Raw genomic sequence first — 27,922 nt, 5'->3', positions numbered from 1 at the left:
TTGAACTACAGAAACTATGGAAACTTGGGTATTCAAGTCAGTTTTCCCACTCAAAGGCTGTGTTATCTTGCTGTGTTATCTAAACTACTTTAGGTCTTAATTTAATCACCCGTTTTAAAAAATAAACTAAAAGCAAAAAACGGCCTCTTTAACTCCATAGGTGTATGACTTATGAAAATAAATGTCTTACTTGTTTGGTATCTCAGAGAAGATTTCAGTCACCCACTTTTCCAAAGTATCCAGAGTTTCTTTGTGGAGAAGGCAGGAAGGAGACAGGGAAAGGCAATGTTGTTATTAAAAGTAGAAATGCAATTAGATTTCTCATGGATCTTTAGCTATAAAACAAAGGAATACTTTAATTTGGGCATCACTTGCCACTCCTTAACCAGTAATCAGTAACAGGAAAAATAACAATATTTAAGAAAACCTTGAGATACATGTAATTTAATTTTGTTAAGACTCCTTAATTTTTTCTTCCTAGTGAATTTAGAGAAAGCACATAAGTAGGAAAAAAGTTTTTGCTAGGCAAGAGTGAAGGACCAAGAGATGAGAATACATCAATCACCATTCCAAAACCTCCTCTAAGAAGGTTTCTCTTACCTAACCTACACTACACTGACCCTTCTCAGCAGCTCATCAGCACTATTATATTCCATTTGTTTTACATCAATATACACTTGCTGAGGTCTTCTTAGGTTGATATGATTTCTATCTTCTCTCGATTCTTTTTCTTATATTTCATAAGAAATTCTTTTGAAATTTCTAGTAAAACAGGAGTTCTAAATGAAAAAAGAAATCTTTTACTCTTATCCCAGTGATTTGTTACCATCACTGGATATTACTTGTTAGTTCCAACAGACACATGAGTTTCACTAACTCAAAAAGAGATGCCCCAGGATATATAACACAAGATGCAAATTAGTAATCAAGTTCTGAATTTACTCCATATTATTTATATTGATATTTAACTTGTAAATGATACAATAAATCCCGACGCTCCAAACTGACTCTAGATTGGACAAAGTTCTCTTATCAAATATGTGGGACCTATTTTAGGAATTTGCAAGAAGCATTAATATACTTATATTTGCTATCACTGAAGAAAAGAATGCAAAAGAATCAATACCCAGTTGAAGAAAAATGCATGTTCATGACAGATTTGGAAACAAAAATTAGTTTAAAATTGCCAATTAACATTACATACTAAATATAGAATTGCCTATTTTAATAAACGTTGTAAAAGGAATTGAGATGCACATTTGCAGTCTAAATGCCACACCATATCCATAACCTTACGTTCGTGTCAACTTTAGTGGACTAATTTTGATTCTAAATATAAAAATGTTTTATAATTAAGTGCCAAGTCAGCTCTGATCTTAATTTTGACAATGAGAGCAAAATTTTATAAAAGGGAGACTTACATTAGGGTGAGAAAATTTGTTTTTCAAAAAGAAATATACAAACTGAGGTATATCAAATGTATATCAAATATACAAATATGAGGTATATCAAAATGTATAGTTCAGCAAACGACTGACTTTGAAAAGTAACCTAAGGAGAATAAAATATAAAGAAAACAAAAGAAAGATACTATGATTTCTTTAATGAGAAAAGTTGATACAACATTATCTTCACTAAAGATAAAAGAAGGAAAAGTGTAGAGGTACTGACCAATATTTTTACATTTAAGATACTTCTGCTAGCATCACCATGATAGGCTTCAATTAATCATGCCATTTTATTGGACCCATGTAATGATGAAAAGACAAACACTGTGCCCTCTAACAGTTTATGATTAACACAGATTAAATGCAAAAGCAGAGATGATAAAGGCAGCAGCCAAATGTTGCTCAAAAGACCAATTCACAATCTATTAGTACATTAATACACTAATACTAGCCAAGAGATAAGACTTATGTCTATAAGAGAAAAAACATTTGCCTGAGAATCAGATGATCTTGTGTGTCCCTGAGCTTTGCCTCTTCAAATTCTGATTTCCTTTAGTTCGTATTAGGATCAAGCACTAAAGTAAGTTAACAGTGCACAGCAACACTGATATGACAGACAAATCCTAAGAAAGCACTACTTTCAAGTAATTCTAAGGGCCATAGTAGACAATATTACCTTTGGATTGAACGACTAAAGTCATGTAATGAGCAGAGTAGTAACGCATCCAGAATTCTCTCAATCTAGCATGTGTATCAGTATTATTTCTTTTGGGCTCATGTTTGAGAGTTTCAGCATTTCCTATAAAAAAATGAAAAAGATTATAGATATGACTAAGTTTATTGTATTAAAAGTCTCTACACTGACAGTGCATCCTCTGCTACTATATACAACTAAGGAAATAACCCAAGTGACTCAAAATACTGAAACAGTTTATAATAATAAGACAAAAATTTACAAGAAACAATTTCAAGGTGTATTTTAACACATAAGGAATTAATCTCTAGTTAGCAATACCTCAACAACAGTACTTGCCTTACACTTCCTTTCTTAATAACTAATCTATTAGGTTTTATCACTGAATTATTTTAATAATATTCTGCATAATTCTTAAATATAAACCACATACAGCCAGGATGCCATATAAAGAGTATACAACTGTACAAACAAGCAAATCATCCTTTGAATGACTGGTCTAAATGCCATTAGGCCAACTCATTCCAGATTCTACTCTGTAGTCAAGAGGATTAATATAAGGCTATAATAACTGAATTCTAACACTAAGAAACAGCATTATGAAAAACAGACACCATTTAAACAGCTTACCAATCAAACAAAATTAGGTCACAGCTCAAAAACTACTAGAGAAATCACTGCTCAATCTCTGTTGATAAAGGCAAATTCAGGTTGGGGTAGAGCACATATTTTATAACACACTTTTATAAGAGGTTCAAATCCCACATCCACCATTATCATATTTAAACAAATTAACTTCTCTGAGCCTGTTTCTTTATCTTTAAATGGAGATTAAAATGGTACCCAGGTTCATAACATTGTTATGACGATTGAATGAGATAATTCACACTGTGGTAGTAGAGCATCTGGCACCCAAAAAACATTTTCTAAATATTAGATGCTATTCCTCATATATCCAATGTTAGAGAACCAAAATATAGACATACTTAACTGCTTTCTATTTGAAAAGCTACCTACCTATCCCAAAACGTAAAACGTACCTAACTACCTTACCTTTCCATTCTTTATAAACCCTTCATGCTCTCAGTCTTTCTTTACTAGAAAATATGAAACATGATGAAGTATTTACTCTCTTACCCCAAAAAAATTTCCCCATAGGATGTCCAGGTCTAGCAAGGCTTCCAAACAACATTTCCTTTCTGTTTGCATCAGAGGGTCTTGCAAGCTGATATTCTGTTAATTTTAAAGAAATACTTTTAATAAAATGAAATTCAGTATCTTGATTTACTATCTGGAAATTCAGGATTAAAGAACTGAAAGTAAGGAAGTAACAAAAATTAATTTTATGAATCATGTGTAGTAAGACTGAAGTGGGGAATTCAATGATCTAGGACAAGTTCTATGACTCAATATATTCTGTAACTCTGGGTAGTCAATTCACCTTTCTAGAGATTTTCCTTTATTTTCAAATAAAACAGGTAGTTAATGACCTGAAAGTTTCAAGTCTAGAATATGAGAACTAAAATATTGCCTGCCATATCAGTTAACAAAGGATGTTACAGCCATCAAGCCATCACATTACAGCCACAGGGACAGTGCGCCCTAAGGAAACTCAGGATGAGAAAACACAGGATACTGGCCCCAGATAGCGGCTGCTGCTGCTGCGTCACTTCAGTCGTGTCCGACTCTGTGTGACCCCATAGACGGCAGCTCACCAGGCTCCGCCATCCCTAGGATTCTCCAGGCAAGAAGACTGGAGTGGGTTGCCATTTCCTTCTCCAGTGCATGAAAGGGAAAAGTGAAAGTGAAGTCGCTCAGTCGTGTCCGACTCTTAGCGACCCCATGGACTGTAGCCTACCAGGCTCCTCTGTCCATGGGATTTTCCAGGCAGGAGTACTGGAGTGGGGTGCCATCGATGCTATCAAAGGAATGATTTCAGTGAGTTCAGACTCTTGCATCTTCCCATACATAGAAAAGCACTAAATTCCTTACCTTGAGATATCTCATTTTCTTTTATTAACAGTAATCTTTTGATGTTCCAACTACCTGGTCTCTTGTTGCAAAAAACTCCTGCATATCCTGGCTCCCTGATCCCCCTTGCCACTTTGGAACAGTTTTCTCAGCATTATCTGAGATGCTGTGTCCCAGGCTTGAAGTCCTCAGCTGCCCCTGCTAAGTCGCTTAAGTCGTGGCCAACTCTGTGCGACCCCATAGACAGCAGCCCACCAGGCTCCCCTGTCCCTGGGATTTTCCAGGCAAGAACACTGGAGTGGGTTGCCATTTCCTTCTCCAATGCATGAAAGGGAAAAGTGAAAGTGAAATTGCTCAGTCGTGTCCGACCCTCAGCGACCCCATGGACTGCAGCCTACCAGGCTCCTCCGTCCATGGGATTTTCCAGGCAAGAGTACTGGAGTAGGGTGCCACTGCCTTCTCCGGAAGTCCTCAGAGAACCCATCAAGTAAAACATAACTCTCAACTTTTAGGCTGTGCATTTTTATTCAGTCAGCAGATGCTATGTCCAAGATTTTATTAATGAAGGTGCTAATAAAATGTTAAATCAAATTCCTTATTATCTGAGAATTTTGCCATATATATTATTTAAATTTCCTACAAAGCCAACTATGTAGGTAATAAAGTACTAATGGTTAAAAACAATCACTTTGAAGCCAGAAATATCTTGGCTAGAATTCAAGTTCTGCAATTACTAAGCTGCACAACATTGAGGAAGTTATCTAACTTCCCAGATTCTATTTTTCGTCTACAGTATGGACTTACTAGTACCAAGTTCATAGGATTTTTTAAAATAAGAATTAAATAAGATACATTCCTATACTGAACATCTACTATGCAGCAGGTACTACTGAACTAGCTGCTGGAGGTAGAAAGTTCAGAATCAAAGCAGAGTCAAGATATCAGGCTGAAGAGATAAGGAAGAAACAATTTTTGAAAGAGCCCTTCTAAGCCTCAGTTTCACTGCATGTCAAATAAGGATAATGGAGGTAATAATCATAATGATGCACATAATAAGCTCAATAAATGTTAGCTATTATTACTTATAGGAATAATGGTAAGGCATTACAAATGTTTAATAAGGAGAGTCTGAGGAGGCCTTACAGATAGCTGGGAAGAGAAGAGAAGCGAAAAGCAAAGGAGAAAAGGAAAGATATTCTCATCTGAATGCAGAGTTCCAAAGAATAGCAAGGAGAGATAAGAAAGCCTTCCTCAGCGATCAGTGCAAACAAATAGAGGAAAACAACAGATTGGGAAAGACTAGAGACCTCTTCAAGAAAATCAGAGATACCAAAGGAACATTTCATGCAAAGATAGGCTCGATAAAGGACAGAAATGGTATAGACCTAACAGAAGCAGAAGATATTAAGAAGAGGTGGCAAGAATACACAGAAGAACTGTACAAAAAAGATCTTCATGACCCAGATAATCACGATGGTGTGATCACGCACCTAGAGCCAGACATCCTGGAATGTGAAGTCAAGTGGGCCTTAGGAAGCATCACTACGAACAAAGCTAGTGGAGGTGATGGAATTCCAGTTGAGCTATTTCAAATCCTAAAAGATGATGCTGTGAAAGTGCTGCACTCAATATGCCAGCAAATTTGGACAACTCAGCAGTGGCCACAGGACTGGAAAAGGTCAGTTTTCGTTCCAATCCCAAAGAAAGGCAATGCCAAAGAATGCTCAAACTACCGCACAATTGCACTCATCTCACATGCTAGTAAAGAAATGCTCAAAATTCTCCAAGCCAGGCTTCAGCAATACGTGAACCGTGAACTTCCAGATGTTCAAGCTGGTTTTAGAAAAGGCAGAGGAACCAGAGATCAAATTGCCAACATCCGCTGGATCATCGAAAAAGCAAGAGAGTTCCAGAAAAACATCTATTTCTGCTTTATTGACTATGCCAAAGCCTTTGACTGTATGGATCACAATAAACTGTGGAAAATTCTGAAAGAGATGGGAATACCAGACCACCTGACCTGTCTCTTGAGAAACCTGTATGCAGGTCAGGAAGCAACAGTTAGAACTGGACATGGAACAACAGACTGGTTCCAAATAGGAAAAGGAGTACGTCAAGGCTGTATATTGTCACCCTGCTTATTTAACTTATATGCAGAGTACATCATGAGAAACGCTGGGCTGGAAGAAACACAAGCTGGAATCAAGATTGCCGGGAGAAATATCAATAAACTCAGATATGCAGATGACACCACCCTTATGGCAGAAAGTGAAGAAGAACTAAAGAGCCTCTTGATGAAGGTGAAGGAGGAGAGTGAAAAAGTTGGCTTAAAGCTCAACGTTCAGAAAACTAAGATCATAGCATCTGGTCCCATCACTCCATGGGAAATAGATGGGGAAACAGTGGAAACAGTGTCAGACTTTACTTTTTTGGGCTCCAGAATCACTGCTGATGGTGACTGCAGCCATGAATTTAAAAGACGCTTACTCCTTGGAAGGAAGGTTATGGCCAACCTAGATAGCATGTTTAAAAGCAGAGACATTACTTTGCCAACAAAAGTCCGTCTAGTCAAGGCTATGGTTTTTCCAGTGGTCATGTATGGATGTGAGAGTTGGACGGTGAAGAAAGCTGAGCGCCGCAGAATTGATGCTTTTGAAGTGTGGTGTTGGAGAAGACTCTTGAGAGTCCCTTGGACTGCAAGGAGATCCAATCAATCCATCCTAAAAGAGATCAATCCTGGGTGTTCATTGGAAGGTCTGATGTTGAAGCTGAAGCTCCAATACTTTGGCCACCTCATGCGAAGGGTTGACTCATTGGAAAAGACCCTAATGCTGGGTAGGATTGGGGGCGGGAGGAGAAGGGGACGACAGAGGATGAGATGGTTGGATGGCATCACCGACTCGATGAACATGGGCTTGGGTAGACTCCAGGGGTTGGTGATGGACAGAGAGGCCTGGCGTGCTGCAATTCATGGGGTCGCAGAGAGTCGGACATGACTGAGCGACTGAACTGAACTGAACTGAACTGAACATTATCATTATCATAGATCTAGACTTCAGTAAGTTCATTCTGGTTGTAAATGTGGAAGCAAAAGTAGACAGGAAAACTGATGAGGAGCCATTACTGTTATTATTGGTAAAGAGAGCGGAAACCAAAGTGGTGACAGAAGAGATGGAAAGAAGTAGAAACGTATGTGAAATAACATATTCAGTTATAAGTCATGAAGTCTAAATCAAAGATGAGACAGTAAAAAAAAAAATACATTTATAATTTCCGTATCTGGAAAGAATACATAGTAAAAAGTATATATACATAGCTTCAACAGAGCAAATTTTTAAAATCGCTGTAAAAATATGAAGATATGGTGGCTATAACACAGAAGAAAACAATTCCATTATTAAGTGTGAAAGACTGAACAATGGCCCCCAAAGATGGCCATATCTTAATCTTCAAAACCTGTGAATGTGTTACCTTATATGGTAAAAGGAACTTTGCACTGTGATTAAATTAATGATCTTGCCATGAGGAGACTCTACTAGATTATCTGGGTGGTCCCAATGTAATCAGAGGGTCCTTAAAAGAGAGAGGTAAGAGGATCAAATTCAGAAGATGTTAAGACAAAAGCAGGGTCAGATAGCAAAGGAGATTCCACACCAATGGCTCTTAAGATAATGAAAGGAGCTACAGTCTAGGAAATTAGGTGGTATCTAGAAGGTAGAAAAGGAAACAGATTCTCCCTTGGGGCCGCCAACAGAAATGCAGTCCTGAGGAAATCTTTTAGATTTCTGAACTCCAAAAGTTTAAGAAAACAAATCTGTTATTTTAAGCCACTGAGCTTCTGGTAATATGTTACAGCAGCAACAGGAAACTATAATAAGTGTAGACATATAGACATATCTACAAAAAGTAATTTAGAATTCCCCTGCTAAGTTGCTAAGTTGCTTCAGTCGTGTCCGACGCTGTGCAACCCCATAGACGGCAGCCCATCAGGCTCCGCCGTCCCTGGGATTCTCCAGGCAAGAATACTGGAGTGGGTTGCCATTTCCTTCTCCAGTGCGTGAAAGGGAAAAGTGAAAGTGAAGTTGCTCAGTCGTGTCCAACTCTTAGCGACCCCATGGACTGTAGCCTACTAGGCTCCTCCATCCATGGGATTTTCCAGGCAGGAGTACTGGAATGGGGCGCCATCGCCTTCTCCGAGAATTCCCCTACAACTGATAAAAATAGAGTATAAATACTGAACACTTAGAGAACACACTCAACCACTTGATTATATTAAAAAAAAGCTTTGGTCATATCCCCAATCTCAATTACTAAGGTACAATATGTAGGCAATTACATAGGATTATGTAAGAGTATGAATAATCATTAAAATAAAGAGCTAATCATTAAGAATAATATTTTCTCTACAATCTTATTTTAGCAATAAGTCAATCTGATTTTAAGATCTATCCTGTGTACATTTGTGGCTTCTGTGATTAAATGTATTCAAAAAAATTATAAAACACTGAACAGACCTATCTGCTTTGTGCAAACAAATTCTTATAAATTTATGTGTATAACCGCTCCATTGAAAGATCAGACCAAAAACAGACTGTCAACGCAGGACATGGTAATGAAGGTACAACAAGTGATAAATTTAAAACCTAGGAAAGAATCTCTTCCATCAGCAGGAGAAGGAAAAGGAAAATGAAAAGATAAATCTACCATGACAGTTGAATTTCATTTCAACTCCTCTCACACTGAATGGGTCATTAAAGCATGCAGGCAACTAAAAACATGCAAATGAGGTGAGAATGACAGAATAAAGATTATTACATCTGAATAAAAGAAAATAACATCCAATTGTGAAGCTTTCAAAAGTGCTTAATAGACCTCATTATTTGTAGATACTGATTCTGGAAAAAGAAAGGCTAAGATGTGTGACTACAATACTGACTTAGACCTGGCCTAAAGCTGTTAACTCTTAATGGTCTGCATACAATATGTGTTAGCATGTGACACTATTCAATTATAAATGTTTTGTAGCTTTAGCCAAGATAAATTTATGCTGTGTTCATAATAAATATCAGTATCTACCAATATGTAAATACTGAGTCCTCAAATAATCTTGTATGTTCATAGAACCTAAACTTAGCTCATCTTAAATTTTCTGATGTATTATAAATACAAATAAGAGAATAATATATCATAAACAACATGCTAAAAAACAACTACTTAATGAATACTAGTTTTGTTATACCAAAATTTAAGACCTCTCCCATCTCCTTGCATACAGGGCATGCTCAGTCGCTTCAGCTGTGTCTGACTCTCTGCGACCCCATGGACCAATCCCAGGCAAAAATACTGGAGTGGGTTGCCATGCCCTCCTCCAGGGGATCATGCCAACCCATGGATCGAACCTGCATCTCTTGCACTGCAGGTGGGTTCTTTATCACTGAGCCACTGGGGAAGCCCCTTTCATCTCCCTAATCTCAAGCAAATCCTTTATACTTAGAAGGTTAAGTAACTAATGATATATACCTAGCTATTTGTATCAGATTACAAATTGAAACCTAGGTCTCCTATCATCAAAAACAAAAAAAAACAGAGCCTTTAACCTAAGTTCATTTTAAACCAAAACTACTTATTGTGAGTGTGTGAGTACACATCATATATCACATATTAAAAATATAATAAAATATATTCTAAATTAAATTAGATGTTTAATCTTTTTGGGGGAGGGCCGCACCACACAGCTAGCAAACTCTTAAGTCTGCCAACCGAAGATTAAGCCTGGGATCTGGCAGTACAATTTCTGAGTCCTATCACTGGACCATCACGGTTTAATCTTTTAAATGGCAATTTCAACCCACTCTTGAAACAATACAAATAAAAACACATTTGAAAGAATTAAAGACACAGAATATAGTTCCTAGGTTCCAAAAAGTAGGGAAGGCTTTTAGAGTTTTCCTTATTTATTTTAGTTTTCATACATTCAACAAAGTTATCTGGGCCTATGAAAAAACAGTTGTGGGTAAGTAAATAACAAAAATGAAGAAAATAAATCTTTGATTATAAGAAGTGACTAGAGCTAGGAGGAATTTAACTCCTTCTACCTCTTTTACTAATAAATTGAGGGCCATAATTAGTGACATTTCTATAAATAAAACACAGTTTGCTGACTTGAAAACAGATAGTTCTTTCCAGTCATCTGCAGTTTATTTAGCCTAGTGAAGGCAGTAAATGACTATCAGAAATAGACACACAATCAAACCAAAGGGAAAATGTTACAAAAGGAAGAACTAGTACAAAGACCTGGCCTCTTCAGTCATGCAAGCCAAGCCTAACCTATATGAACTGGAAGTCCCCCCAAGTGTACTATTACATGTTTCTAATGCTAACATTAGGAAGCAGGGTTAATCTGCAGTGATATTATTTATTGATACTCTGTAACTGAGGGATAGCTGTAGCACAGTTCTCTAATGAGTCCTCACCCTATACAGACACACAGTTTTCCTTATGGTCTTCAATCTTTAAATCACAAACATAAGAAAGACCATCAAAAAGTAACATTAAAAGGTTTCCTACTCAGGAGTTTAGTTTCTTCATCCATAAACAAATCAAAATTATTTTCAGAACTACAGAAGCTAAACCCACAAAGCACTGACACACAGAAGTAACAAAAAATAAGCTATTTCAATATCAGGATGGTGCATAAAGTAAAGCCTCAGAGGAAATATTTCTTCATGCAAAAAGAGTATGTGAACTTCTAAAGTTTGAATACCCAGTATTAGTCTTAAGAATTAAGAATTATGGTAAGAGGTCAGTCACTGTGGTAAAACCCTCAAAAAAAGTAAAGGCTGAAAAATAAAAAATCCACAATCCTTTGATTTATTTCAAATCTACACTGAATAGACATTTGATGGCTTCAGTAACAAACATGACATTTCTATTTCAATTTAGCCCTTTATGACATAAAGAGTGATAAAGAATGATAAATGTGTTAAATAACTGGATCAATGAAGGAAAAAGCAGTAAGACATAAAGCACTTACCACTATCAACAGCTTCAACTTCTCGGTCAATTGCATCTCTGATCATTAGTGGATGGATGAAAAACTGGGCCCATCTTAAAACAAAACAAAAAAAAACCTGTCTGGTAAAAGCTTTTCACCAGTCAACATCTATTTTTTTAAAGTAAGAAACTTGACTAAGTTGGAGATTTAGTTCATAATCATGTGTATAAAACTTAAATAATATACAGCATTTCTAGATTTTTAAAGTCTACAAACTATGTTTTCTCTACTATGAAATATAATACCCATTACAGAAAAATACATAAAACATGAGCATACAGACTATAAGGCAAATACTGAAGTGGCAACTACTCAGTTCAAGAAACAGAACACTGTTAAAACTCCAGAAGCACCCAGCACCATCTCATAAGTAATATCCTAAATGTTACAATAATCACTTCCCTGCTTTTCTTGATAGTTTTAACACATATACATGTATTTCTAGACTGGTGATTTTTTTTTTTTCCATTATCAACCCTAAGGCGCCTTTTCAGAAATCTTATTCCAATCACTACCCTATGAAATTTCTGTACATATATACAGCCTGTTTACATATTGTATGTGTACCTGATTTCATAAGTAAAAAGTATCTGAGGGCTACTCTTTTTTAACTTTTTAAGTTAAAATATTAAAGATTATTAGTATTTCACTTAATTGTATAACTGTATTTGTAAACTTTAATGTAATTTATTCCTCATATAGGTTATGATACATCAGATTACATATGCAAATTACCCATTTATATAATAACAGCAATCAAGTTTTTAAAAATTAATATTTCCAGCAAGACATTAAAAAATTAATTTCCTACAATATTTAATAAACTTCGAACTTTTGCTTGCTCTAAGAAGAAACTTTTAACTTAATTAGCTACTAGTACTCATTAAAATATTATTGACATTTTTTTCTTTTCAGTACTTGGTATAACTAACTAATGATGGGCTTAATAACTTTTGTTGAATTAAATAATAAAACAGAATATTATATTTAATTCTAAAAATCAAAGTCACACACAAAAGAAGAGAGAGGGTCAAACATAAACAACATCCACAAGGCAGCTAATGATAACCAACTGACAGATGCAGACTACCTCTAGTGATGACTTCAAGATCAAACAATCATTTGAAAGTCCTCCAATCATCTATCAACACAAATTTGTAGCCCTGACCTTGCATACACTCTGCATCTTTTCCATGAACTCAGTGTCAGTGTAAATGGTGCTCATGTGATACTTGAGAAAACACAGAAAGAAATTAAATACTAAGTGAAGATTTTGCAGGTAGGGTTAAGCTTTGGAGGGCCATACACCATTATAATATCAAACATTTTTTCACCTCCAAGAACTAATTTCTGCCACCAAAAGAAACAATATGAACCCTGCCAAGAATGCATATTCTAGACAATATAGTTTCATTTTTGAACTTCATATAAATGGATATATAGTTTATATACCCTTTACATGATTTATTTAACTCAACACTTTAATAGTCATTCACGATGTTACACGTGACTGTGGCTGATTTATTTTCACTGCAGTAGAAATATTCCACTGCATGAATTTATTCACCCATTCTACTGCTGATGAACATATGTGCTGGTTCTGGATCTGAACTATTACAAACAATGCTGTCAAAAACATTCTTATAAACATGTATTACGGCACATGTGCACAAGTTTGTCTAAATATCTATCTAAGAAAGGAATTCCTAGGTAATAGCATATGAATCATATATTCTACATCACCAGGTTAATACCAAACCTTTCCAAAAGTGATTGTGCCAGTTTACTCTTACATCAGAGCATTCCTCCAATCCTCTACAACCTCACCCTAACTTGGTATTGTCAGACATTAAAATTTTCTGTAACTTTTAGAAGGATAATTTCATATCCTTTAAAAACTTGATTGCTGTTATTATATAAATGGGTAATTTGCATATGTAATTTGATGTATCACAACCTATATAAGGAATAAATTACATTAAAGTTTACAAATACAGTTATACCATTAAGTGAAATACTAATAATCTTTAATATTTTAACTTAAAAAGTTAAAAAAGAGTAGTCCTCAGATACTTTTTACTTATGAAATCAGGTACACATATCGTTAAATTTCATTAAATTTCATAATAATTTGAATTTACATTTTCCTGATAGAACATTTTATATATTTAGTAATAACTTGAATTTCCTCTTTTATAATATGCTTGTTTAAGGGCTTTTTCTATTTGGTTGTATTTTTCTTATTGATTCTAACAGTATATATATTTAATTATCCATTGTGACTCAGATGGTAAAACACTGTCTGCCTACAATGTGGGAGAACCAGGTTCGATCCCTGGGTCAGGAAGATCCCCTGGAGAAGGAAATGGCTACCCACTCCAGTACTCTTGCTTGGAAAATCCCATGGACGGAGGATCCTGGTAGGCTACAGTTCATGGGGTTGCAAAGAGTCAGACACAACTGAGCAACTTCACTTCACTTATATAATATGTAATAGCATATATAATCATATGTAAACATATGTAATCTAATAATTAAAACTCAATGGTAGTTACTCTAAATATAAGTCCTTTGTTAGTTACATGTGTTGCAAATATATTCCTCCATTTTATACTTGCTTTTTTCACTCTCTTTATGTTATCTTTACATGAACACAATGTACTGTCATCTCTCCTTTTTGTTTTTCCATCTTGTTTGATAATCCTTATCTAAGCCTAAAGTCACACTTTTCTATAAAACTTTTAATGGCACTTTTCACTTTTTGGTCTATAATCCACATAGAATTGATTTTTTTTGTGTATGTTGTGAGATAGGGAGTCATTTTTGTTTTTGCCATTATACTGTCTTGGTATATCATTTTTTTAAAAAGCCCTTGACCACTGCTTCATATTGTTCCTATCAAAAATCAAGTGTCCACGTATGTGTTGGTCTATTTCCATTCCAAGAAATATTCTGTTCCACCATCTCTTTGTCTAGCCTTCTGCTAACACCACAATGTCCTAATTACAAAGCAAATTTTAATATCTAGTAGGTCAAGTTCTACGACCTTGTTGTTTTTCCCATTCAAAAGTATCCTGGCTATACTTAGCCCTCTGTATTTCCTTATAAATCTTAGAGTTAGGTTGTCTTTTTAAGACTAAGTAAATCTAAGATTATAGTTGCGATATCACTGAATCTGTACATTAAATAGGAAAAACTAATGTCACTAAAAAAAACAAGCGAGAAAGGTTTTGGGGTATTCCCTGGTGGTCCAGTGGTTAGGACTCTGCACTTTCAATGCACGTGGCAGGGGTTCGATTCCTGGCTGGGGAGCTAGGATCCTCCATGCTTAGCAAAGTGGCCAAAAACAAAAGAAAATTTTTTAAAAAGGGCTTAAAATCCATAAATAGTATTTCTCTCAATTTATTCAAGTCTTTTATTTAATATTTAAATAAGATTTTAATATATTCTCCATGAAGAAGTCTTATATATAATTTGGGGGATGATTCCTTTTTTCCCCAAACTTTAAACTTTTTATTTTATATTGGGATATAGCTGATTAACAATGTTGCAGTAGTTTCAGATGAACAGTGCAAGGGACTCGGCCATACATACACATGTATCCATTCTCCCCTAAACACCCCTTTCCAGGCTTCTACATAACACTGACCCGAGTTCCATGTGCTATACAATAGGTCCCTGGTTAGTTATGGGGAATGATTCTTGAATGTCTGATTATTTATGTAGCTATTATAAATTTGTTTTTAAATTTCAATTTCTAACTGCTGCAGATACACAGAAATTATACTTTTATATGTTAAACATTATTTTTATGATTTTAAATTTTTGCATATCCAGCTATCTTACTGAATTCTATTGTTAGTAATTTTTATCTATAGATTTTAGATTTTCTATGTTCACAATCATATCATATGCTATGACAGTAGTTTATTTTGCTTATTTTTCTTTCTTCCCTAACAGAATGATGAATAGAAGTGATCATAAACTGCATCTGCCTTGTTCTTAATCCCAGTTTGAAATCTTTCAAAGTTTCACCAATAAATATAAGGTTTGATTTAAAATATCAAATATCACACTGAGAAAGCTACGTTATACTCCACTTGCCAACAGTATCTTCATTAATAGATACTCAATTTCATCATGTAATTTTTCTCTACATACACTGAATTATGGTTTTTTCTCCTTCAATGGCAGTGAAATGAACAGCACTGATTGTGTTAACCCTACCTCATATTTCCAGGATGAACCCAACTCAGTACTGCTATGTCAGCCTGTTTGTGAATCTCGTCTGTATTTTTTCTTATATTATACTTTCTTATATCAAAGTCATGCTGTTTTTTAAATGAGGGAGGAATTATTTCTTTCTTCCATTTTTTCGTAAGACTCTAAGAACAAGTTTATTTTTGAGAAGATCTTTCATTACTGATTGATTTCTTTAATGATTATGAGTATGCAAACTTTTAAATTATAATTTCCCTTATGTGGGTTTTATAACTAATATCACTAGAATTCGTGAATGCCCTCTAGTTTTTCATTTACTGGAAAAGGTTTTCATAATATCTTATTGTATTTTCAATATCAGCCAATATATCATATTCTTTTTTATTCCTGATATTTTCACATACTTTTTTCCTTTGACCAGTCTCATGAAAGGTTTATCTATTTTGTTAGTTTTTTCAAACGAACATTTAGCTTTCTGGAAAGTCTATGTTTGTGTTTCTATTGAGAAATAATTCATACACCACAAAATATCCCTTTAAAAGTACAATTAAAAGGATTTTACTACATTCACAGAATTGTGTACATTACCACTAATTTCAGAAAATAGTCACTAACCCAAAAATAAACTCTGCACCCATTAACAGTCATTTTCTATTCCCTCATCCTTCTAGCCCTTGGCAAGCACTATAACACTTTTGGTCTCTATGGATTTGCCTATTTTGGACATTTCATGTAAATGGAATCAAACCTTATATGGGGCCTTTTGTGTCTGGCCTCTTTCTCTTAGCATAATGTTTTCAAGATTCATTTCAACATTCATTCAAACATTTGTATCATGCACCAGAACTTCATTCCCTTATTATTGCCAAGTAACATTCCTTTGTATGGATATGCCACATTTGGTTTATCCATTCATCAGTGGATTGACATTTAGGTTGTTTCCACTTTTGACCTATTATATATAATGCTGCTACAAACACTCATGTAGATATTTTTATGTAAACGTATGTTTTCAATTCTCTAGAGCATGTATAGAGTAGAACTGCTGGGTCATATTGTAACTCTAACTTTTGATGAAGTTTTCTAACTACATTTTCTAACAGAGCTGCACCACCACCAATGTATGAAGGTTCTAATTTACCTACACATTCACCAATAATTGTTAATGTTCTTCTTTTTGAAGTGGTACCTGAGGTTTTTTTAAATTGAAGTATAACTGTTTTACAGTGGTGTGTTAATTTCTGTGTACAGCAAAGTGACTCGGTTACACATATTCTTTTTTCTACTCTTTTCCATTCTGGTTTATCAAAGGATACTGAATATAATTTCCTTGTTATCAAGCAGGATCCTATTGTTTATCCATCCTATATATACTTGTTTGCATCTGCTAATCCCAAACTCCCAACTGTTCCCCCTCCACCCCTCTTCCTTGGCCACCACAAGTCTGTTCTCCATGTCCTTGAGTCTGTTTCTGTTTCATAGATATGTTCATTTGTGTTCTATTTTAGATTCCACACATAAGTGATATCATATTGGTCTCAGATTTCTCTTTCTGACTTACTTCACTTAGTATGATAACCTCTAGGGTCCGTTCATGTTGTTGCAAGTGGCATTATTTCATTCTTTTTTATAGCTGAGTAATACTCTGTTGTATATACACACCACTTCTTTATCCCTTTATCTATCAATGGACATATAGGTTGCTTCCATGTTTGGCTACTGTAAATGGTGCTGCTATGAACACTGGGGTGCATGTATCTTTTCAAATTAGTCTTCGTCTTTTTCAGACGTATGCCCAAGAGTGGGACTGTTGGATCATGACTGTGGATCATGATGTCCACACTGTTTTCCATAGTGAATACACCAGTTTACATTCCCTCCAACAATGTAAAAGGGTTCCTTTTCTCCACACACTGTTCAACATTTATTATTTGCTGACTTTTTAATGATGGCTATTCTGACCAGTGTGAGGTGGTACACCTCATTGAAGTTTTGATTTTCATTTTCCTAGTAATAAGATGTTGAGCATCTTTTCATGTGCTTATTGGGCACCTGAGCATCTTCTTTGGAGAAATGTCTATTCAAATTCTTTGCCCATTTAAAAATTGGATTATTTGTCTTATTGTTGAACACAGACACTAGCACCTTAGCAAATATATGATTTTTAAATATTTTCTTCCCTTCTGTGAACTGTCTTTTCATTTTCTTCACAGGACCCATTAAAGCAAAAAAAAATTTTAATTTTAGTGGAGTCCAATTTATCCAGTTTTTCCTTTGTTCCGTTTTGTGGCATATCTGCAGAACTATTGCCACGTCCAGTCACAAAGATTTAAGCCTATGTTCTCTTTACAGTCTTACAGCTTTTGCTCTTACACTTAAGTATATGTCTCAATATGTGGCATGAACAAAGGATCTAACTTGATTCTTTTGTATGTGCATATCCAGCTGTCTCGTTACCATCTGTTGAAAAACTGTTCTTTCCCACTGAATTGATGTGGCACCCTTGCAACTAACCATAAGTATAATGGTTTATTTCTGGAGCCCCAACTCTATTCCACTGATCTGTATGTCTATTCTTTTTTTTTTTTTTTAATTTGGCTGTGCTGGGTCTTAGTTGTCGCATGTGGGATCTAGTTCCCTAACCAGGGGTTGAACCCAGGCATTGGGAGCATGGAGTCTTAGCCACGAGACCACCAGGGAAGTTCTCCTACGTCTCTATTCTTATGTCAGTACCATGTAGCTTTGAGTAAGTTTTGAAACTGAGAATGTTGAGTCCTTTAACTTTGTTCTTTTTCAGGATTAATTTTGGCTATTCTTGGTCAATTCCTTTCGATATGAATTTCAGAACCAACTCATCAATTTCTTCAAAAAAGACAGCTGAAATTTTGATATGGACTAAGTTGAATCTATAGACAAATTTGGGATGTACTGCCATCTTAACAATATTAAGTCTTGTAATCTATGAACACGGGACGTCTTTCTAGCTCTTGCAACTCTCTCGTTAAATTTATTCCTAAGTATTTTATTCTTTTTAATACTACTGTACAAGGAATTTTCTCTTTAATTTCATTTTTGAATTTTTCATTGCCAGTGGTAAAACTACAGTTGATTTTTGTACAGTGATCTTGATTCTGCAACCCTGTTGAACTTGTTATTAGCTCTAACAGTTCATCTGTGGAATCTGTAGGGTTATTCACATATAGTAAGTTCTTGCTATTTGGAATAGTTGTGTTTTCTAAAATTGTCACGTCTGCTGAATAAGCAAGTACTGAATGACTCTCTAGGAGTAATACATACATACATACACACACTCACACACACAGATTATGACCTTAAATCCTAAAGGTATCTCATTCTAGTTGATTCTCTTTTATTTCACAAAAAAGAGAATGAGATTCAGAAGCATTAAGGACTTTGCCTGAGGCCACTTTCCCAATGTGTACCAGAGTTGGGACTCAAACTCCATAGAACTGGCTCCAGAGCCGGAGCTTCTACTATGTTATTCTGTTCCCTATCCTCTAGTCACTTCTGTATGAAAGCTGATATAAAAAGGCAGAGTGTTGCCTTGTTCAGCCTCAGCTGAGAATGTGTAGGTCAGGCAACTCAAATTCTTCACAATTTTTTCTCCCCATATGTCCATGAATGACTGCAAAAGCATCACAAGTATTCATCTTGGAGTTACAAAAACTTTTAGTGAGTAGATGAATTCTCCATAAATAATGAGAATCATCCATATAAGATGATGCCATCTACAAGTAGTTTTACTATTTTCCCAATCTGCATGCCTTCTTTTTTGTGTCTAACTGTTCTAGCTAAAACCTCCACTACAATGTCTTGATCCTCATATTTGGGGAAATGTTTTCAATCTTCCACCATTAAGAATGATGTTAGTTGTGGGTTATTCATAGATACTCTTTATGAAGTTTGGGAAGTTCCCTTTTATTCATGGTTTATTACATGTTTTTCATGAAAGCGTGCTGAATTCAATTAAATGCCTTTTCTGTTTATACTGAGATAATTTTTGAAATGTGTTTCTGTCCTTCTGTTAATTTGGCATATTATGTTGATTGGTTTTTGTATGGTGAACTACACTTGCAGTCCTGAGATAAATCCCACCTGAATGGTGCATAATCCTTTTTATATGTTGCTGATTCAGTTTTGTAGTATTTTGTTGAAGATCTTTGCATCTATATTCTACTACTGGTCTGTAGTTTTCTTGTACAATCATTGTCTAGTTTTAATATCAGAGTAATATCAGCATCAAAGAATGACTTAGAAGTGTCCCTCTTCTATATTTCCAAAGAGTTTATGAAGCATTAGTTTTAATTCTTTAAATGTTTGGTAGAATTCACCAGTGAAGTCATATGGATCTATACTTTTCTTTTGGTAAGTTCTTGATTACTAATCCAATCTCTCATTATAGGTCTATTCAGATTTTCTGTGTTGAGTCAGTTTCAACAGTTTTGTGTCTTTCTACAAATTTCTCCATTTCATCTTGGCTATCTACTTGTTGGCATACAACAGTTCACAATTCTATTATAAATTTTTTTATTTTGGTTAATATCATACTAATGTCCACTCTTTCATTTCTTTTTCTTGGTCAGTCTAGCTGAAGGTTTGTCAATTTTGTTCACCTTTTCAGATAACCAAATCCTGATTTTGTTTATTTTCTATTGTTTTTCTATTCCCTATTTCATTTATTTCCACTCAAATGTTTATTATGTCCTTCCTTCTGCTTACTTGGGTTTAGATTGCTCTTCTTTGCATTGCTAATTAAGATGCAAGTTTAGGTTCACCTGAGATCTTAGTTTTTTAATGGAGGGGTTTACAGCTATAAATTTCTCTCTGAGCACTGGTTTTGACGCATCTCATAATTTTTTTGTATGTTGTTTTCATTTTCACTAGTCTCTTAAGTATTTTTTAATTTCCCTTGTGATCTCTTTTTTGATCCATTGATTATTTAAGGGTAGGCTGTTAAATTTCTACATATTCGTGAAATTCCCCAAATTTCCTTGTTACTGATTACTGGTTCCATTCCATTACAGCTAGAGAACATACTCTGTATAATTTCATTCTTTCAAATATATTGGAAATAAATTTATTTTATGACCTAACATGTATCAATGCTGGAGAAAAGTACTTTAATCTAAAGTGTGTCTCTCACATGTACACAATGTTCATTGCAGCACTATTTACAATAGCTAGAACACAGAAGCAATCTCTATGCCCATCAACAGATGAATGGATAAGGAAGATGTGGTACATTTATACAATGGAATATTACTTGGTCATAAAAAGGAACACATTTGAGTCATTCTAATGTGGTGGATGAATCTAGAGCCTATTATACAAAGTGAAGTAAGTCAGAAAGAGAAAGATAAATATCGTATACTAACGCATACATATGGAATCCAGAAAGATGGTACCAATGAATTTATTTGCAGGGCAGTAATGGAGAAACAGACATAGAGAACAGACTTACAGACATGGCGGGGTGGGGTGGAGTGGAAAGGAAAGGGTGAGATGTATGGAGAGAGTAACATGGAAACTTACATAACAATATGTAAAATAGAAAGCTAATGGGAATTTGCTGTATGACTCAGGGAACTCAAATAGGGGCTCTGTATCAATCTAGATGCCTGGATGGGGAGGGAGGGAGGAGGGAGGTTCAAGAGGGAGGGGACATATGTATACCGATGGCTGACTCATGTTGATGTTTTACAGAAAACAACAAAATTCTGTAAAGCAATTATATGTCAAAAAAATGAAAGTGTGTCTCTTATAGGCAGGATATTATATATCTGACTCATGTTTTTTACCCAGTCTGCCAATGTCTTATCTTTTAATTGAAATGCTTAATCTATTTACATTTAATTACTGATAAGACAGGGTTTATATCTGTCTTTGCTAACTACCTACTGCAAGTCTTATGCCCTTTTCCCCCTCTATTCCTCAAATGCTGACTTCTTTGTTAAAACAGGTATTTTCTAGTGGTTTAGTTGCTAAGTCGTGTCCAACTCTTGCAACCCCATGGACAGGGAAGCCTGACAGGCTACAGTCCATGGGATTCTCCAGGCAAGAACATTGAAGTGGGTTGCCATTTCCTTCTCCAGGGGATCTTCCCAACCCAGGAATCAAACCCGGGTCTCCTGTATTGTAGGTGGATTCTTTACCAACTGAACTACAAGGGAAGCCTTGCATGTAATAACAGGCAAATTGGCAGCTATGATTCAGGGTCTGCAGAGGTGGAAAAACCCCGATACAAGTTGTCTCCCTGCAAAGGTTGGGTCCCTGGTGCTCAGCCACCTCCAGACCCTGACTAGACAAACTCAGCTCTGGGGCAGGTTTCTCTTTCAGTGCCAAGAGTATTTTCTAGAGTACCATTTAAATTCCCTTGCCATTTCTTTTACTATATTTTTGAGTTATTTTCCTAACTCATTTGAAAAAACCCTGATGTTGGGAAAGATTGAAGGCAGGAGGAAAAGGGGACGACAGAGGATGAGATGGTTAGATGGCATCACTGACTCAATGGACATAAGTTTGGGTAAACTCCGGGAGTTGGTGATGGACAAGGAGGCCTGGCACGCTGTGGTTCATGGAGTCGCAAAGAGTCGGACACGACTGAGCAACTGAACTGAACTGAGTAACTTGTAACAATCCATTTTGAATTAATACCTACTTAACTCCAGTATTATACGAAAGCTTCACTTCTTTATATCTGTTCTCTCTTTTTTGTGCTATTATTGCCACACAAATGATATCATTATACATTATATGCCTATCAACACATTTATAATTTTTGCTTTATACAGCTATCTTTTAAATCAGATAGAAAAAAATTATAAAAACTATATCTTTTATATTTATATAGGTAAACAAAGACAGCATAAATGATATAGTATAGTATAAGTTATCTTTATAGGTGTGCTTTATTTCTTCATGTGGAATTGAGTGTCCTTTCATTTCAGTCTGAAAGACGCCATCCATCTAATACGTCATACAGAGAAGATCTGCTAATGACGATTTTAATTTAGCTGAGAATGTCTTAATTTCTCCATTTAGAAGGATATTTTTGCTGGATAAAAAATACTTGGTTTGCAGTCTTTCAGTACTTTGAATGTATCATACCATTGTCTTCTTGCTTCCATGATTTCTCAAAGCACCTGTTTACCTTATTGAGATTAACTTTTATGAAAAAAGCTGCTCCTCTCTTGCTACTTTCAATTTTCTTTTTACATTTAGCCTTTTTTTTTTTTTACATTTAGCTTTTAATGGCTTGATTATAACATGTCTTAATGTGAAAGTCATTATTGTGAATATCACTGTGTTTATTCTTCTGGAAATCTGCTGAGTTGCTTGAATGTGTAGATGTTTGTCTTTTACCAATTTGGAAACAGTTTGGCTATTATGTCTTTAAGAATACTTTCAATATTTTTCTCATTTCCTCTTGGAACTCCTATAAAACACATGCTAGTATGCTTGATGGTATCCCATAGATCTCTGAGGCTCTGTTTTATTTTCTTCATCCCTTTTCTTTATTTCTGTTCCTCAGACTGGACAATCCCAATTAATCTTTCTTCAAGTTTGTTCATTCTTTACTCAGCTAGCTCAAATCTTCTGTTAAGCTCTTCTAGTTAATTTTTCAAGTTGTAGTTTTCAACTCTAGAATTTCTATTTGGTTCTTTTAATAATTTGTATCTGTTGGGGGGTGTTAGAAGGAAGGTTCAAGAGGGATGGGACATATGTATACACACAACTGACTCACTCTGTTGTACAGCAAAACTAACACAAAATTGTACAGCAATGGTACTCCAATTTTTTTAAAAAGTGAGTAAAAATAAAGCACCTATTTATCTGGGAAAAAAATAATTTGTATCTCTTTATTGATGTTCTCTATTTAGTAAGACATCATTCTTGTGTTCTCCTTTAGTTCTTAGACATAGTTTTCTTTAGCTCCTTGAACATAATTAAAATAAGTGATTTAAAGTTTCTGTCTAGTTAACTCCAGAATCTAGACTTTTCTAGGAACAGTATCTATTGACTACTGTTCATACTTTTCTACAACCCTCATAATTTTGTTGAAAAAAATTTTTTAGTAATATAATGTAGCAACTCTGTAAATCAAGACTCTCCTCCCTCCTCAGGGTTTGTTGTTATTGCTGTTTCTTGTTGTTACCATTTACATATTTAGTGCCCTTCTGATTTCCCTAGTGGCTCAGACAGTAAAGAAACTGTCCGCAATGAGTGAGAGCTGGGTTCAATCCCTGGTTTAAGAAGATGCCCTGGCAAAGGGAATGGCTACACACTTCAGTATTCTTGCCTGGAGAATTCCATGGGCAGAAGAGCCTGTGACCATGGGGTTGCAAAGAGTCAGACATGACTGAGCAACTCACAGTTACCTTAAACTAATCCTGTGAAGTCTGTATTCTTTGATGGCTTGGTTAGCTTAGTGATAATCTCTGGCTGCAGAGAGACTGCCTTAAATGCCTTGCCAAGGGGTTCTCTGTGCATACTGGGGGATGCTTTCAACAGTCAGGCAGTTTACAACTCTACCTTAGCCATCACATCCTGCTTGCACAGAGACTCAAGATCAGCCATGACAAGAGTATAAGGCCTTAAGTCTTTCTTGAGCATGCATACAGCCCTGGACATGACAAGCTTTATGTACACATGTGATCTTCAAAATTCCCAGGAATATCCTGGAGCTTTTCAAAGCCCCTTAGGATATCTTATTTTGCAGTTTTTCCTTTTAAGCTTTGTTTGCTCCAACTTTTATCCACTGCCTCAGATAGTCACAAAGTTAAACTGCTGCTAAGTCACTTCAGTCGTGTCCGACTCTGTGCGACCCCATAGACGGCAGCCCACCAGGCTTCTTTGCCTCTGGGATTCTCCAGGCAAGAACACTGGAGTGGGGTGCCATTTCCTTCTCCGATGCATGAAAGTGAAAAGTGAAAGTGAAGTCGCTCAGTCGAGTCCGACTCTTAGCGACCCCATGGACTGCAGCCTACCAGGCTCCTCCATCCATGGGATTTTCCAGGCAAGAGTACTGGAGTGGGGTGCCATCTAAAGTTAAACTACTGCCATCTAAATGCTGTAGACAAATGTCTCCAAAGATTTTTGCAAATGTGTGAGCTCCCAGTCAGGCCAAATCATAAAAGTTCATGAATGGTGGTTCCCAGGGAACTGCTAGACAGGTAAAATAATGAAGATTCTCCAGAACGATGTTTTTAGAGATCTCTAAATCCATCCAGCTCCTTTCAGTGGCTGCTAGACTGCCGTTCTCACTAAGACTGTAGGATCTCTTCATTTTCAAGACTACTGTAGAGTTGGGTAGACAGGAATGGAAACAGGGCAAATTAAAATGTCTCAAAGCAAACTATTCTTACCAAGATTTAGTCACTTGCTTGAATAAACTCCTTGGATTGTTGCAAGCTTTTGCTTATTTCCAGAGTTCTGAAAAAGTTGATTTTGACAATTTTTGGCAAGGTTCTCATTGCTTTTACAGAGGAGGGGCTTTCAGAAGTCCTTATTTCACTATTCCTGCTGAGGTCAATCTGCTTTTTATTTCATTTATCTTCACCATTTCTTTCTTCTTTCTTTGGGCATACTTTGCTGGTCTTACTCAGACTTCCTAAGATTGATCAGCTCATTAATTTTAAGCTGTTCTTTTCTAAAATATACATTTGGTGGCGGTTTAGTTGCTAAGTCATGTCCGACTCTTTGGATCCCATGGACTGTACCCTGCCAGGCTCCTCTGTCCATGGGATTTCCCAGGCAAGAATACTGGAGTGGGTTGCCATTTCCTCCTCCAGGGGATCTTTCCAACCCAGGGATCAAACTCAGGTCTACTATATAGCAGGCAGTCTCCTCCACTGCAGGCAGATTCTAAACCAACTGAGTCATGAGGGAAGCTGACAGAATACACATTTAAGAGTATATATTTCCCTCTAAGTACTATTACAGCTGCATCCCAGAACTTTTATTCTATAATATTTTTATAATTCAATACAAAGTATTTTCTAATTTCTGATATGCTTTTCTCTTTACCCAGGTATTCCTTAGAAATGTATTTAATTTCCAAGCATAAGGCAATATTCTAGTTGTCTCTCTGTTACTGATTTCTAGCTAAAATTTAACTGTACATACACTGTGATTAGAAAACATAATCATTAATAATATGGTTTCAATGTTTTGAAATTTGAGACTGAATTTGTGGCTGAAAATATGATCAAATGAAAAAATTTTGTAGTTGGAAGGTGTTGATTAAGGATTCAAGTGGTAATCTTTTTGTCCTAATCTTCTACGTCCTTACTGATTTTATGGTTATTCTATCAAATACTGAGAAAGGGGCGTTAAATCTCCCACTGCAGTTGGTTACTTATTTGTTGGTCTTTACATCTGATTTACTTTGAGGCTATGCTATTAGGTGAGTTCAAACTGGAAACAATTATGTCTTCCTAGTTAAGTTTTATCAATATGACATGAGCCTCTTGAGCAACATTTTTTTTCCAAAACTTACTACATGTACTAGTTGCTCAGTCATGTCCAACTCTTTGCAACCCCATGGACTGTGGCTTGCCAGACTCCTCTGTCCATAGAATCTTCCATGCAAGACTGCTAGAGTGGGTTGCCATTCCATTTTCCAGGGGATCTTCCCGACCCAGGGATCAAACTCAGGTTTTCTGCATTGTGAACGTGAAATTAAAGTGGAGTCGCTCAGTCGTGTCCGACTCTTTGCGACCCTATGGACGTAGCCTGCCAGGCTCCTCCATCCATGGGATTTTCCAGGCAAGAAAACTGGAGTGGGTTGCCATTTCCTTCTCCAGGAGATCTTCCCAACCCAGGGATTGGTCTCCCACATCGTAGGCAGATGCTTTACCATCTGAGCCACCAGAGAAGTCATATTAACTGTAGAAGTATAATAATTATCATATTTACTATAGAATATGCAATGCTTAATGCTCAACCAGTGTCTACCATTTATGGCATAAATTCATGGCTTGATATTCTTCTTAATTTCTATTAGGCAGTAGCATTCTTCTTATTAATTCTAATAGTTTTTTAGTAGAAATAATCTGTAATAAATGTGCAAATATCCTTGGATTTCCTGAAGTACTCCTTAGATTAAAAATCTATATAATTTCTTAAGAAGAAATGAAACAAGTTCTTTAACTAGACTTTATATCAAATTTCATCATCTCTGAGGTGGTTGTAATTTTTTCATCACATCCTTTGCCTATTCTTTTTTCCAATAAAATGTGTTTATTCATGAGTATTCAATATGTCTACTCCTTAAGTTTTCTTAACATGTTGTAAAACTTGGGAGTTGAAAACTTTGAAACAAAAGCAAACATGCAGTCACCCTAAAGAGTATTCCTGATTTTCTAAGTTTATAAAAAAGATAAATTTGGGCCTCATTTGCACTGCTTGATTAACTCTTTTATCTCTATTCTTTTGTTCATTATCTTGGAATTAAATGTTTAATTAGATAAACACTGATATCAAATATATGTGCTGTGAGCATATCCTTAAGTGTACGATTAAAAAGATCTATAAACTATTTCACTGAATACAAAGTAGACAGCCATATTTCAGATGAAAGAAGAAAAACCACTAGGTTGTATCCTATTGTAAACACTGTCATCAAAGTAATTATGTCAATTTTAACAGGATTTTGGCATTATTTTAATGGAAAAGCTGTTAACTTGGGGGTTCAAGAACAGACAAATATTTATTTCCTTGAAAATAATGGCATATGCTTTCAACTTACAGGAATTTACCCGAATATTTTCTCAGGGTCAAATTAATTTCTTAAAGGATGAGACAATTTAAGAAAACTTGACCACTGTCATGTTTTGAGAATTGTTTTTTTGTCATTTGTGTCTGATTTTATGGCATTTTTTTATATTAAAAAAAAATCTGTATTAATTCATTCACGACATCTCAAATAGGTATCTGCCAGATTCTTGATACTACAGATAACCAACAAAAAATGGACCAAAAACTGCCATCAGACCTTATACTATACTGGTCAAACTCGATTATTTCTTTCTTTTTTAGTATTTCAATCTTATATTTATCTAGATTTTGGTACAAAGTGACTTCTTTTTACTACTGTATGCTTTGGCTTACAACCTTGCTATATCAAAGCTCTATTAATGCCCTGACAAACTTTCTAGAAGATAGTTTTGAGTATCAAAAGCTCTTTTTAAAAAAGTTTTAAAAATATTCATGCAGATACACTCAGAAATTTCACTCCTTAGAACTCAGCAAAAGGAAATGATTAAGGATGTATACAAAGACTAGAATATTCACCATAGCATCATAGTACCAAAAACTGAAAATGATTCAATTGGTAATATGTGGATGGCTAAACAGATACACAATTACTTAGTCATGTTTTATTAATTATAAAACTGTATGAAATGTGATACATCTTGTTTTAAAATATGAAAAGATATGAATAAGCTGATCCCATATATATTACAAGTATAGATGGCTACATTCCAAAATATCAATCATGGTTATCTATAG

The 27,922-nt window shown here is 35.4% G+C and overlaps 1 protein-coding gene across 18 annotated transcripts in view; it reads right to left on the bottom strand.

Moving 5' to 3' along the window:
- Positions 1 to 27,922, bottom strand: part of NRDC (nardilysin convertase) — a 100,275-nt gene that overhangs the window by 45,499 nt on the left and 26,854 nt on the right. For 12 of the 18 annotated variants that reach the window (XR_014052238.1, XR_014052237.1, XR_014052236.1 and 9 more), the window contains 4 exons: positions 11,147 to 11,220; positions 3,280 to 3,375; positions 2,125 to 2,247; positions 191 to 248 (listed from right to left, as the gene is read on the bottom strand). Coding sequence is in view for 12 of the 18 variants with exons in the window: in XM_081485424.1 (XP_081341550.1) it covers positions 191 to 248; positions 2,125 to 2,247; positions 3,280 to 3,375; positions 11,147 to 11,220 (351 nt within the window). In the remaining 6 variants the exon portion in view is untranslated. Of the gene's footprint in view, positions 1 to 190; positions 249 to 2,124; positions 2,248 to 3,279; positions 3,376 to 8,243; positions 8,325 to 11,146; positions 11,221 to 27,922 lie in introns of all 18 variants that reach the window. The other 6 variants (XR_014052234.1, XR_014052239.1, XM_081485416.1 and 3 more) reach the window with 1 other exon arrangement.

Source organism: Giraffa tippelskirchi, chromosome 5, assembly GCF_054371585.1.
Source record: "Giraffa tippelskirchi isolate mGirTip1 chromosome 5, T2T-mGirTip1v1.2.pri, whole genome shotgun sequence".
In the NCBI taxonomy this organism is placed as follows: domain Eukaryota; kingdom Metazoa; phylum Chordata; class Mammalia; order Artiodactyla; family Giraffidae; genus Giraffa; species Giraffa tippelskirchi.
Note: the sequence above shows the minus strand (reverse complement) of the source record. Positions and strands in the feature narration are given on the sequence as shown.